General features: G+C 49.0%; 1 protein-coding gene across 4 annotated transcripts in view; it reads left to right on the forward strand.

Moving 5' to 3' along the window:
* Positions 1-10,335, forward strand: part of stim1b (stromal interaction molecule 1b) — a 132,183-nt gene extending 121,848 nt beyond the window's left edge. For all 4 annotated transcript variants that reach the window (XM_060826389.1, XM_060826391.1, XM_060826390.1 and 1 more), the window contains one exon: positions 9,750-10,335. In XM_060826389.1, coding sequence (XP_060682372.1) covers positions 9,750-10,335 — 586 coding nt within the window. The remainder of the gene's footprint in view (positions 1-9,749) is intronic.
* The last annotated feature ends 4,433 nt before the right edge of the window (positions 10,336-14,768 follow it).

Raw genomic sequence — 14,768 nt, forward strand, 5'->3', positions numbered from 1 at the left:
TACCACCCCTTAATTTAAAGCTATGTCCCCTAGTAACACCTGACTCCATTAGCGGTAAAAGGTTCTTAGTATCTACCCTATCTAAACCCCTAATCATCTTATACACTTCTATCAGATCTCCCCTAAACCTTCTCTTCTCCAATGAGAACAGCCCCAAGTGCCTCAGCCTTTCCTCATAAGATTTTCCTACCATTCCAGGCAACATCCTGGTAAACCTCCTCTGCACTCGTTCTAAAGCTTCCACATCCTTCCTATAGTATGGCGACCAAAACTGCACACAATACTCCAGATGAGGCCTCACCAGAGTCTTATACAACTGCAACATGACCTCAGGACTCCGGAACTCAATTCCTCTGCCAATAAAGCCCAGTACACCATATGCCTTCCTCACAGCACTATTTACCTGGGTGGCAACTTTCAGAGATCTGTGTACATAGACACCAAGATCCCTCTGCTCATCCACACTACCAAGTAGCCTACCATTAGCCCAGTAATCCATCATCTTGTTATTCCTACCAAAGTGAACGACTTCGCACTTAGCTACATTGAATTCCATTTGCCACATTTCCGCCCAGCTCTGCAACTTATCTATATCCCGCTGTAACCTACCACTTCCTTCCTCACTATCCACAACTCCACCGACTTTTGTGTCATCCGCAAACTTGCTTACCCAGCTTTCAAGTCCTTCCTCTAGATCATTTATAAAGATAACAAAAAGCAATGGTCCCAAAACAGATCCTTGTGGTACACCGCTAGTAACTGCGCTCCAAGATGAACATAATCCATCAACTACTACCCTCTGTCTCCTTCCAGCCAGCCAATTCCTAATCCAAACCTCTAATGTATCCTCAATGCCATACCTCCGAAGTTTTAGCATTAGCCTACCATGGGGAACCTTATCGAACGCCTTACTAAAATCCATATACACAACATCTACTGCTTTACCCTCATCCACTTCCTTACTCACCTTCTCAAAGAACTCAATAAGGTTTGTGAGGCACGACCTGCCCTTCACAAAACCATGCTGGCTATCCCTGATCACGTTATTCCTACCCAGATGTTCATAAATCTTATCCCTTACCATTCTCTCTAAGACTTTGCCCACCACTGAAGTCAGACTCACTGGCCTATAGTTACTAGGGCTATCCCTACTCCCTTTCTTGAACAATGGGACCACATTCGCTATCCTCCAGTCCTCCAGTTATTTGGCCTTCTGAAAGACCAAATAAACCACATCCACTGGCCCCTCACATCAACTCTACTCTTCTCCATCTCGACTCTATCCAGGCCTCTCAGTATTCCGAAAGTGTCAGTCAGATTTCCCAGCCCCCAGCCATCCTCATAAGTTCCATTGAATCCCGACCCAGAGACTTCAACTGCTCCTCACATGACAAGCCCTTCACTCCGGGATCATTCTTTTAAACTTCCTCTGGATCCACTCCAAGGCCAGCACATCCTTCCATTGATAGAGAGCCCAAAGCTGATCACAGTATTCCAAATGTGGTCTGACCAGAGCCTTATGCTGCCTCAGCAGTACATCCCTGCTCTTGTATTCTAGCCTCCTTGAAATGAATGCTAACAGTATATTTGCCTTCCTAACTGCCAACTGAGCCTGCATGTTAACCTTAAGAGAATCCTGAATAAAACTCCCAACTTCCTTTGTGCTTCAGATTTCTAAAGTCTTCCTGTTGAGACAACAGTCCATGCCTCTCTTTTTCCTACCAAAGTGTATAACCTCTCACTTTCCCACACTGTATTTCATCTGCCACTTCTTTGCCCACTCTGCTAGCCTGTCCAAAGCCTGCAGCCACTCCATTTCCTCAACATTATCTTTCCCTGCACCTGTCTCTGTGGCATCTGCAAATTTTGCAAAAGTGCCCTCAGTTAACCCCTCTGTCCAGCTCGTTAATGTATAAGGTAAATAATTGTGGTCCCAACACTTAGAGTCATAGAGATGTACAGCACTGAAACAGACCCTTCGGTCCAACCCGGCCACACCGACCAGATATCCCAACCCAATTCAGTCCCACCTGCCAGCACCCGGCCCATATCCCTCCAAACCCTTCCTATTCATATACCCATCCAAATGCCTTTTAAATGTTGTCATTGTACCATCCTCCACCACTTCCTCTGGCAGCTCATTCCATATACGCACCACCCTCTGTGTGAAAAAGTTGCCCCTTAGGTCTCTTTTGTATCTTTCCCCTCTCACCCTGAACTTATGCCCTCTAGTTCTGACTCCCCCACCCCAGGGAAAAGACTTTTTCTATTTATCCTATCTAGGCCATAAACTTCAGTAGTCACTGGCTGCCATCCTGAAAAGACTCCTTTATCCCCATTCTCTGCTTTCTGCCAGTCAGCCAATCCTCTATCCACGCCTGGACCTTACCCCGAACACTATGGGCTCTTATTCAGCAGCCTCCTGTGCACCACCTTCTGGAAATCCAAATAAATCACATCCACTGGCTCTCTCTCTGTAACTTGTTCAAAGCATTCTAACCCGTGACTACCCCTTGACAAAGCTGTGCTGACCCTGCCCTATTTACCGTGCATGTCCAAGTACTCTGCAATCTCATCCTTAATAATGGACTCTAGAATCTTAACTATAACTGAGGTCAGTCTAACTGACCTATAATCTCCTGTCTGCTTCCTCTCTCACTTCTCAAACGGGTGTTACGTGAACCATTTTCCAGTTCTCTGGGAGCCTTCCTGACTCCAGTGATTCCTGAAAGATCATCATCAATGCTTCCACAATCTCCTCAGCTATCTCCTTCTGAACTCTGAGGTGTAGTCCATCTACTCCAGGTGATTTATCCACCTTCAACCCTATCAGCTCCTCCAGCACCATCTCCTTAGTGATGGCCACTACACTCACCTCTGCTCCCTGACTCTTTTGAAGCTCCGGTGTGCTGCTGGTGTCTTCCATCATGAAGACCGATGCAAAACACATATTTCGATTCCAGCGCCATTTCTTTGTTCCCCATTACTACTTCTCCAGATTTGTTTTCAGTGGTCCAATGACCACTCTTGCCCCTCTCTCTTACCTTTTAGATATCTAAAAATAACTCTTACAATCTTCTTTTATATTACTAGCTAGCTTCTCATCTTTCATCCTTTTTCAGTTATCCTCTGCTGGTTTTTAGAGGCTTTCCACTAATTTTCACCACATTGTATGCTTTTTTGTTGCTTTCATGCTGAGCCTGACTTCCCCTGTCAGCCAGGGTTACCTCATCCTCCACTCAGTATATTTCTTATAAAATGCAAATTCTCCTGTTTCTTATTGTAAGGGATCTACATTTGTCTTCATCAATTGTTTTCTCTTCACATGCCTGTAGAAACTTTTACACTCAGTAAGCCTGTGGAGAACAAACTCTATTACTTATTTACTCCCTCTTAATCACTCCTGTTCTCCTCATTCGCTGAACCCTAAGCTGCTCCCATTCCTGAGGTCTGTCAGTTTTCTGGCTGCAGTTTGACCTTCTGTGCTACTGATTGGCCGCTTTATGGAGGGAGCAGGTTCCAGCCTGGGGTTGTGAAGGAAGGCAGTCCCAATGTCTCCTGTCCCCACTGCTCCTTGCACAGGCTGTCTTTTCCCCAAAACTCCCAATAAATTGTTGGTGGGAATGGGGGTGAGGAGTTTGCTGTGTTACTCAGGGTGGTATTGTGCAACCTCCGATAACGGTAATTGTATAAATCTGGTCCAGTCTCATCACTGGGTATTTTTCTGAAAGTGAAGAAGTCTGTGCACGTTGTCCTGGATTAAAAATGGTTCATTTGACTTGAGTTTCCTATAACAAGTTAATTTGGAGAGATGAGTGTGGAGATAGGAAATAAGAGCAGGAGCCCATCCAAGCCTGTTCCCCCACCCCCTCAGTCCGGTCGTGGCTGACCTTTGGAGTGACACGGTGGCTCAGTGGTTAACACTTACAGCAGCAGGGACCTGGGTTCGATTCCAGTCTCAGGCGATTGTCTGTGTGGAGTTTGAACATTCTCCCCTTGTCTGTGTGGGTTTCCTCCCACAATCCAAAGATGTGCAGGTCAGGTGGATTGGCCTTGGGAGATTGCATTAGTGTTAGTGCATTAGTCAGAGGGAAATGGGTCTGAGTGGGTTACTTTTTGGAGGGTCAGTGTGGAGTTGTGGGGCCGAAGGGCCTGTTTCCACACTGTAGGGAATCTAATCTAGTCTAATCATTAGCTTTGCTGCCTGCTCCTCATCTCCCTCGATTCCCTGACATAGCAAAACTCGGTCTCATCCTTAAGGTAGTCCACAATGGAGCAGCTGCTACTGTCTGGGACAATGATTTGCCACATTTGACCAAAACGTAAACAGTTCCTTATCTCTGTCCTATACCATGGGCTGCCTGGGCCGTGGCCCTGGGGAAACAGTGTCTTGGCCATGGAGAAGAATCTTGAGGGATTGAATGTGCTCAGCAGAGGTTACACACCCAGTTTACTCAGCCTCTCACCAGAGAGCCACCCCAACCCAGGGATCAGTCCCAGTGAGCCTTCACTGAACTGTGTCCAGTAGAAATATATTCTTCCTTCAGTATGGAAGTACCTTCACTCAGTACTCCTGATGTAGTCTCACCAAAACAATTGTAGTCATAGAGATGTACAGCATGGAAACAGACCCTTCGGTCCAACCTGTCCATGCCGACCAGATATCCCAACTCAATCTAGTCCCACCTACCAGCACCCAGCCCATATCCCTCCAAACCCTTCCTATTCATATACCCATCCAAATGCCCCTTAAATGTTGCAATTGTACCAGCCTCCACCACATCCTCTGGCAGCTCATTCCATACACGTACCACCCTCTGTGTGGAAACGTTGCCCCTTAAATCTCTTTTAAATTTTTCCCCCCTCACCCTAAACCTATGTCCTCTGGTTCTGGACTCCCCAACCCCAGGGAAAAGACTTTGACTATTCATCCTATCCATGCCCCTCGTAATTTTATAAACCTCTATAGGGTCCCCCCTCAGCCTCCAACGCTCCAAGGAAAACAGCCCCAGCCTGTTCAGATGCTCCCTGTAGCTCAGATCCTCCAACCCTGGCAACATCCTTGTAAATCTTTTCTGAACCCTTTCAAGTTTCACAACACCTTTGCGATAGGAAGGAGACCAAAATTGCACGCAATATTCCAACAGTGGCCTAACCAATGCAGCTGCAACATGACCTCCCAACTCCTGTACTGAATACTCTGACCAATAAAGGAAAGCATACCAAATGCCTTCTTCACTATGCCATCTACCTGCGACTCCACTTTCAAGGAGCTATGAACCTGCACTCCAAGGTCTCTTTGTTCAGCAACACTCCCTAGGACCTTACCATTAAGTGTATAAGTCCTGCTAAGATTTGCTTTCCCAAAATGCAGTACCTCGCATTTATCTGAATTAAACTCCATCTGCCACTTCTCAGCCCATTGGCCCATCTGGTCCAGATCCTGTTTTAATCTGAGGTAACCCTCTTTGCAGTCCACTGCCCCTCCAATTTTGTGTCATCTGCAAACTTACTAACTATACCTCGTATGCTCATATCCAAATCATTTATGTAAATGACAAAAAGTAGAGGACCCAGCACTGATCCTTGTGGCACTCCACTGGTCACAGGCCTCCAGTCTGAAAAACAACCCTCCACCACCACCCTCTGTCTTCTACCTTTGAGCCAGTTCCATATCCAAATGGCTAGTTCTTCTTGTATTCCAATTGATCTAACCTTGCTAACCAGTCTCCCATGGGGAACCTTGTCGAACTCCTTACTGAAGACCATATAGATCATCTACTGCTCTGCCCTCATCAATCCTCTTTGTTACTTCTTCAAAAAACTCAAATCAAATTTGTGTGAGACATGATTTCCCACGCATGTTGACTATCCCTAATCAGTCCTTGCTTTCCAAATACATGTACATCCTGTCCGTCAGGATTACCCCCAACAACTTGCCCACCACCGAGGTCAGGCTCACTAGTCTATAGTTCCCTGGCTTGTCCTTACCACCCTTCTTAAACAGTGGCACCACGTTAGCCAACCCCCAGTCTTCCAGCACCTCACCTGTAACTATCGATGATACAAATATCTCAGCAAGGGGCCCAGCAATCACTTCTCTAGCTTCCCACAGAGTTCTCGGGTACACCTGATCAGGTCCTGGGGATTTATCCACTTTTAACCATTTCAAGACATCCAGCGCTTCCTCCTCTGTAATATGGACATTTTGCAAGATGTCACCATCTATTTCCCTACTGTCTATATTTTCCATATCCTTTTCCACAATAAATATTGATGCAAAATATTCATTTAGTATCTCCCCCATTTTCTGTGGCTCCACACGAAGGCCGCCTCCACACGGAGTAAATCTCCAATGTACAGTGCTCGAGTTGTTTTCCTTTTTCTCTTCACATACCAAGAGAAACTTTTACAGTCAGTTTGTATGTTCCCCACAAGCTTACCGTCTCACTCTACCTCACCTGTTAATCAGTACCTTCCTTCCTGGTTGTTTGCTGTTCCTGTGTGCTGAACCCTAATGTTGCTTGTCAGAGTACCCTCTGAGTCTCTGAGCAGGACTAGTACAGACTGAATGATGATCTCCCTGTGCTGTCATTGTTTTGTGATCCACATCTGTGAGTGTCAAGTGGTTTTTTCTAAAAAGTTTGTTATGTTTTCCTTTATTGGTCAGAGTATTGAGTACAGGAGTTGGGAGGTCATGTTGCAGTTGTACAGGACATTGGTTAGGCCACCTTTCGAATATTATGTTCAGTTCTGATCTCCTTGTTATAGCAAGTATGTTGTGAAACTTGAAAGGATTCAGAAAAGATTTGCAAGGATGTTGCCAGGGTTGGAGGATCTGAGAGAGGCTGAACAGGCTAGGACTGTTTTCCCTGGAGCATCGGAGGCTGAGGGGTGACCTTATAGAGGTTTATAAAATCATGAGGGGCATGGATAGGGTAAATAGACTAGGTCTTTTCGCTGGGGTGGGGGAGTCCAGCACTAGAGGGCATAGGCTTTTCTGTTGTTATGAGCGAAGTAAATAACCTCACAGCTTCACACATTATACCGCATTTGTTGTGCATGCACTGAACCTATCTACACCTCTGGGCAGTCTCGGTGTCCTCCTAACAGCTTTCATTTGCATGGAGCTGACATTGTTAGCAACACTGGAATGATTACATTTTGTCAAAGCTATTAATTGTGAATGTATCTCGCTGAGGGACCTGACCACTGGCTCTTGCAATGCCCTGTTAGAACCTGCTGCCAGCGTGTAATTTTTAATCATTTTTAATAATGTTTAAAGCTGACGTATTAAGCCTCTGGTCTAGAAAAACGAGGCATGTTTAGACAGAATCAAGTGAATCCCTCAAAGAATATAAAGGCAGTAGGAGTATACCCGAGGGAAATCAGGAGGGAGAAAAAGTGACATGAGGAAGCTTTGGCAAATAGGGTTAAGGAGGATCCGAAGAGATTCTACAAATACATTAAAGACAAAAGAGTAATTAGGACCCCTTAAAGATCAACAACTGTGTGTGGGATCCCAGGAGATGGGTGAGGTACTAAACGCATATTTCCTGTCAGTAGTCACTGTGGAGAAGGGTATGGAAGCTAGAGAAATTGGAGAAATAGATACTGACCTCTTGAAGAATGTCCCTATTACAGAGGAAGTGGTGCAAGATGTCTTAAAATGCATAAAGCTGGATAAATCCCCAGGACCTGATCAGCTGTACCCGAGAACTCTGTGGGAAGCTAGAGAAGTGATTGCTGGGCCTCTTGCTGAGATATTTGTATCATCGATAGTCACAGATGAGGTGCCGGAATCAGAAATTGTCTTGTACGCACTTAACAAAGTTCCTCTCCATCTAAACCTTTTAACACTATGGCAGTCCAAAGCACTGCTGGTTGTGGAGGGCTAACGTGGTGCCACTGTTTAAGAAGGGTGGTAAGGAAAAACCAGGGAACGATAGAGCAGTGAGCCTGACCTCGGTGATGGGCAAGTTGTTGGAGGGAATCCTGAGGGACAGGATGTACATGCATTTGGAAAGGCAAGGACTGAGTAGGGAGAGTCAACATGGCTTTGTATATGGGAAATTGTGTCTCACTAACTTGATTGAGTTTTTTGAAGAGGTGACAGAAAAGATTGATGAACATGATGTGGAGGAGCTGGTGTTGGACTGGGGTGGACAAAGTTGAAAATCACATAACATCAAGTTCTGGGATTTAAATAGGAATGAATTGAAATCTGCAACCCCTTTCTAAGTGACTCCAACTTAACAACAATCTAGGTTTGTTCAATACATCGCATCGGTTGTATGACACTTTGATCTTTTGCTATAAATTCTGTGTCCTTTGATCCTGCCCACTAGCTACTCATGAAGAGCAGCGCTCCGAAAGCTAGTGCTCCCAAATAAACCTATTGGACTAGAATCTGGTGTTGTGTGATTTTTAAGATTGATGAAGGCAGAGCAGTGGATGTTGTTGATATGAACTTCAGGAAGGCATTTGACAAGGTTCCTCATGATAGACTGGTTAGCAAGGTTAGATCTCATGGAATACAGGGAGAACTAGCCATTTGGATACAGAACTGGCTCAAAGGTAGAAGACAGAGGGTGGTGGTAGAGGGTTGTTTTTCAGACTGGAGGCCTGTGACCAGTGGAGTGCCACAAGGATCGGTGCTGGGCCCTCTCTTTTTGTCATTTATATAAATGATTTGGATGTGAACATAGGAGGTATAGTTAGTAAGTTTGCAGATGACAGCAAAATTGGAGGTGTAATTGAGGACAGACAAAGGTTACCTCAGATTACAACAGGATCTTAATGAGATGAGCAACTGGGCTAAGGAGTTGCAGATGAAGTTTAATTTAGATAAACATGAGGTACTGCATTTTGAAAAGGCAAATCATAGCAGGACTTATACACTTAATGAAAAGGTCCTGGGGGGGAGTTGCTGAACAAAGAGACCTTGGAGTGCAGGTTCATAGCTCCTTGAAAGTGGAGTTGCAGGTAGATAGGATAGTGAAGGCGGCGTTTGGTATGCTTTCCTTTATTGGTCAGAGTATTGAGTACAGGAGTTGGGAGGTCATGTTGCAGCTATACAGGACGTTGGTTAGGCCACCTATCGAATATTACGTTCAGTTCTAGTCTTCTTGTTATCACAAGTACGTTGTGAAACTTGAAAGAGTTCAGAAAAAATTTACAAGGATGTTGCCAGGGTTGGAGCTTTTGAGCTACAGGGAGAGGCTGGACAGGCTGGGGCTGTTTTCCCTGGAGCGTCGGAGGCTGAAGGGTGACCTTATAGAGGTTTATAAAATCATGAAGGGCATAGATAGGATAAATAGACAAAGTCTTTCCGCTGGGGTGGGTGAGTCCAGAACTAGAGGGCATCGGTTTAGGGTGAGAGGGGAAAGATATAAAAGAGACCTAAGGGGCAACTTTTTCACACAGAGGGTGGTATGTGTATGGAATGAGCTGCCAGAGGAAGTGGTGGAGGCTGGTACAATTACAACACTTAAGAGGCGTTGGGATGGGAGTATGAATCGGAAGGGTTTGGAGGGATATGGGCCGGGTGCTGGCAAATGGGACTAGAAAAATTTAGAATATCTAGTTGGCATAGCTGAGTTGGACCGAAGGGCCTGTTTCTGTGCTGTACATCTGTATGACTGTATCCTTTGGAGTGTAAATCACGTTATTTAGCCTGTCCTCCGCTTTGTTTTAGGGTATGAGTTTTATAAAACCGAGCTGATGTCATTTCCTCTCTTCTCCCTCAGGGAGTTAAACCGCTCTGATTCCGAATCCTCCATTTCTCAGTCCAGTGATCAGCAACGTCTTGCCAACCCTTCGGGATCTCCCAGTGCCCTCCTGCACAGCTCTGGATCCAGGTCTGCACCATCCAAGCCTTCCTCCCTCCTCAAACTGACAGAAGAGAGCACCCCGAGCGCGAGTGTGGTGTCAGACTCCAACATCCCCAGCCCGAATGGCAGCAGCAGCAGTAAACAGGCTGACTCGCTCAGCAGCATGTGTTCGGAGAGCATATCGGATAGTCCTGTGGCCAGCAGGAAAGCTTACCCCAGCCGGGGCCTGGAGAAGTCGGCTAGTCTGAGCGAGATCCACCGCGGCACGGAGGGCTTGGTCCTCAGCCCCTCTGAATCCTCGCGCTCGCTCAGCCCCACCTCCACCGACCCTGAGCCCACCGTCACCGACACCAAAAATGGCATTAAGGGAACCAAAATCCCTCAGCTATCCTCAAAAAAGTCTCCAGTGGAGGAGGACAGCACATCAACAGGTGAGGAGACTGAGCCCAACCCCGGCAAAAAGAAACCAGGATTTAAGCTGTTCAAGAAAAAGAACAAATAATTCGAGTTGGCCTGGGGAGCTGGCCTTTTCCAAGCAGGAGGTCTGCACACAACTGAACTGAACTGAGAAAACATGTAGACACCCAGCACTTCAGGGACTCAGTTTATCCTTTGGTCAAGCTTTTTACTAGAGCTCTTTGTCCCCAGGGAGTGGATTTTATTTAATCTTATTTATTTTACAGACTGGTGTTCCTCGTTTCTAAGCTTCTCCCAAGTTGATGACGAAGGGGAACTGTTGAGGACCTTCCTGCTGTTTGGGACATCTCTCTCTATCCTGCTGCATGCGTTGTTTCTCAGTGCCTGAACTGTATCAGGGCAGCATGCACTCGCATTGCTTCTGCAAAAAAAAATTAAATATTTTCAAAAGGTTTCTGTGGAAGGTTTAAAAACCTTAAGGTTTGAAGATGTCGAGAAGTTTGATGCATCTTCTCCAAAAGTCTGAGTTACAAAGCTTGTAAATGACTCAGTATGACTGTACCTTTAATACGTGACCGGGGATGGGAGTCTCATCTATCACAGAGACCAGTGCTTTCCTTTCTGTCCATTTGCTAATGTTGGTTTGCCAGTGAGTGGCGTGCACATGCTGTGGCTGTGTGCAGTCACACTTGGTTGAATAGTCGGTCTCTGATTAAAAGTGGATGTGTCCAGTCCGGGATGCTGGGGCTGATCATTGTGCACCGTACTTCGAAGCAGGTTGACTTGCCCAAGCAGAGTCCAGGGAGAAGTGACTGACCCAGTCTGCTGCATTTACAGAGCACACCCCCTTCCATGACCTTCCCACCTCTCCACCACCACCGCACTGATGGCCCACTCTGAGAAACCTTAGGCCCAGCCTGAAAACGAGACAAGCAGTGCCTTCACTCTTTCCAGCCCTTGCTACTCCCTCTCTAATCCTCACTCTATTGTTAATCTTACTCCATCCCCCCTCTCCCCATGTTAATCCCTGAGTGGGATGACTCTCTCAAACCCTCCATGTTAATCTCACTTTAACCCTCAATGCTGTCACTGTTACTCTGCTGCTGCTGCTGCTGTGCTAATAATCTCTGACCCTTTCTCCCTGACTTGTTAATTTAAGCACTTTGAAGATATTATCTGAGTGACTCTCTTGAATATCCCTCATTTGTGACTATTCCTGATATACACAGACTGTGGGTTATGTGTGCTACTCCCTCTTCCTAGTGGCTGCTGGATTCTTAACAGCTGACTGTCATTGGTTGTGTCCCAGATCTCCAAGTTCTGTCATAGAATTAGTTTCTCCTCCTGAGACTGTACTCATTAATTTAAAATGATTCTGTTGTGACTGACCTGCATTCAGAATGTGAACATTGTTATCCTGAACTCAGTCGGTAGTTGGGAGATTCTGGTTCCTGTCGAGATTCTCAGTCGAGGAGGTGTAGACTGTACTCATGTCTCACTGTGACATTACAATCTCCAGCACTCCTAGCTGGACATAAACCCACGAGCGGTACTCACTTTTATCAAAATTTGTCTTTGATATGAGCCTTTGGTTTCCTGGGGCTAGGTTGATAGTGTTAACCCTGGTGTGTGCGCCTGTATCCCTGTGTCTGTCTGTGCATCTGTGTGTGTTATACTACCGGGGCTACACCAGCCACAGAGTATGTCAGTGTACACAGTACCCCTGTAATGGGTGTACACAATCATTCCTGAGCTGTGTTTGGGGATTGTTCTGTTATTGAGGCTGTGCTCATCAATGAGCTGAAAACTGGCTTTCAGCTTCTGAAAGTCTCCACATTCAGAGAGCCGGCCATAAGGTTGGTTTGGGCTAAAGCCTGACTTAGAACTAGGTGTTTCTAATCATGTATCAAGAACTTTGACTTTAAATTGTGTGCACAGGATGCCTTTGGACAGAGAGTGAGTCAGACAGACTCAGTGTAGTGTAGTGTGAGAAAATGGAGTAGAACTGCATTCAGCTCTGAGTGTGCAAACTGAAAAAACTGTGCGTGGGCACGTGTGTCTGTGTGGGCACCTGTGTGTGTATGGGGGCACGTGTGTATGCATGGGCCCGTAGACATGTGTGTCTGTGTGTGCATGGGCGTGCGTGTCCGCGTCTGTGTGTGTGGGCGTGCGTGTTTGTGTGTGCGTGGGCGCGTTTGTGCGTGCGTGGGCGTGCACGTAGGCGTGCGCGTCTGTGGTGCGCATGGGCGTGCGCGTCTGTGTGGGCGCATGCATCTGTGTGTGCGTGGACGCGTGCATCTGTGTGCGTGTCTGCGCGCGTGGGTGTGCGTGTCTGTGTGTGTGCGTGTCTGCGCGCGTGGGTGTGCATGTTGGTGCATGTCTGTGCGTGCGCGTAGGCGCGTGTCTGTGCGTGCACGTACGTAGGCATGTGTCAGTCTGCGCGTGCGCGCATGTGTCTGTGCGTGCGCGTGCGCGCATGTGTCTGCATGCATGTGTCTATGCGCGTGCGCGTGTGTCTGTGTGCGTGTGCGCATAGGTGCATGTGTCTGTGCGCGTAGGTGCGTGCGAGCGTGTGTTTGCGCGCGTAGGTGCGTGGGCAAGTGTGTGTGCGTGGACGCGTGTGTCTGTGTGTGCGCGCGTAGGCGCGTATGTCTGTGTGTGAGAGTGTGGGTGGGTGTGTCTGTGTGTGCACGCGTGTGGGAGGTGTGTCTGTGTACATGGGCGTGTGTGTCTGTGTGTACGGTGGGCAGGTGAGTGTGTGTGCATGCGTGGGCGCGTGTGGCTGTGTGCGCGTGCGTGTGTCTGTGCATGCGTGGGCAGGTGTGTCTGTGTTTGCATGCGTGTGTGTCTGTGCGCGTGCGGGTGTGCGTGTGTCTGTGTGGGCGCATGCCTGTGTGCCTGGGCGTGCGTGTCTGTGTGCGCGCGCGTAGGCGTGTATGTGTCTGGGCGTGTGTGTCTGTGTGTGTGCGTGTGGGGCGTGTGTCTGTGTACACGGTGGGCGCGTGCATCTGTGTACGGTGGGCATGTGTGTCTGTGTGTACAGTGGGCGTGTGTCTGTGTGTACGGTGGGCAAGTGTTTGCGTGCGTGGGCGCGTGTGTCTGTATTTGCACGCATGGGCGCGCGTGTCTGTGTGCGTGCGTGGGCGCGCGTGTCTGTGTGTGTGCGTGGGCGCGCGTGTCTGTGTGCGTGGGCGCACATGTCTGTGTGCATAGGTGCACGTGTCTGTGTGCTCGTGTGTCTGTGTTTGCGCACGTGAGCGGGTGTGTGCGTGCGTGGGCGCGTGTGTCTACGTGCATGGGCGAGCGTGTCTGGGCGCGTGTGTCTGTGTGCGTGCGTGGGCGCATGTGGCCGTGCGTGTCTGTGTGCGTGCGCGTAGGCGCATGTGTCTGTGTGTGTTCGTGCGCGTAGGCGCATGTGTCTGTGTGTGCGTGTGCGCGTAGGCGCATGTGTCTGTGTGTCTGTGTGTGCACGTAGGCGCATGTGTCTGTGTGCGCGTCGGCGCATGTGTCTGTGCGCGCGTGCACGTAGGCGCATGTGTCTGTGTGCGCGCGTAGGCGCATGTGGCTGTGTCTGCCGCGTAGGCGCATGTGTCTGCGTGCGTGCGCGTAGGCACACGTGTTTATGTGCGTGTGCACATGAGGGCGTGTGTCTGTGTGCGCGCATAGGCGCGTGTGTCTGTGTGTGCGTGCGTGGGCGCGTGTGTCTGTGTGCGCGCATGCGTGGACGCATGTGTCTGTGTGCGTGCGTGGGCGCATGTGTGTGTCTGCGTGCGTGGGCGCATGTGTCTGTGTGTGTGCGTGGGCGCATGTGCGCGTGCGTGGGCGCATGTGTCTGTGTGGGCGCGTGTGTCTGTGTGGGCGCGTGTGTCTGTGTGTGCGCGTGTGTGGGCGCGTGTGTCTGTGTGCGCGTGCGTGGGCGCGTGTGTCTGTGTGCGCGTGCGTGGGCGCGTGTGTCTGTGTGCGTGGGCGCGTGTGTCTGTGTGTGCGCGTGCGTGGGCGCGTGTGTCTGTGCGTGCGTGGGCGCATGTGTCTGTGTGGGCGCGTGTGTCTGTGTGCGCGTGCGTGGGCGCATGAGTCTGGGCGCGTGTGTGCGCGTGCGTGGGCGCATGTGTCTGTGCGCGTGCGTGGGGGCGTGTGTCTGTGCGGGCGCGAGTGGGCGCGTGTGTCTGTGTGCGCGTACGTGGGCGCATGTGTCTGTGTGGGCGCGTGTGTGTACGTGCGTGGGCGCATGTGTCTGTGCGCGTGCGTGGGCGCGTGTGTGTGCACGTCTGTCTGTGCGTGCGTGAGCGCGTGTGTCTTTGTGTGCGTGGGCGCGTGTATCTGTGTGGGCGCTTGTGTCTGTGTGTGCGTGGCCGCGTGTGTCTGTGTGTGCGTGCGTGGGCGCATGTGTCTGTGTGGGCGCGTGTGTCTGTGTGTGCGCATGTGTGGGCGCATGTGTCTGTGCTCGTGTGTGGGCGCGTGTGTCTGTGTGCGCGTGCGTGGGCGCGTGTGTCTGTGTGTGCGCGTGCGTGGGCGCGT

The sequence above is a fragment of the Hemiscyllium ocellatum genome, chromosome 6, assembly GCF_020745735.1.
Source record: "Hemiscyllium ocellatum isolate sHemOce1 chromosome 6, sHemOce1.pat.X.cur, whole genome shotgun sequence".
In the NCBI taxonomy this organism is placed as follows: Eukaryota; Metazoa; Chordata; class Chondrichthyes; order Orectolobiformes; family Hemiscylliidae; genus Hemiscyllium; species Hemiscyllium ocellatum.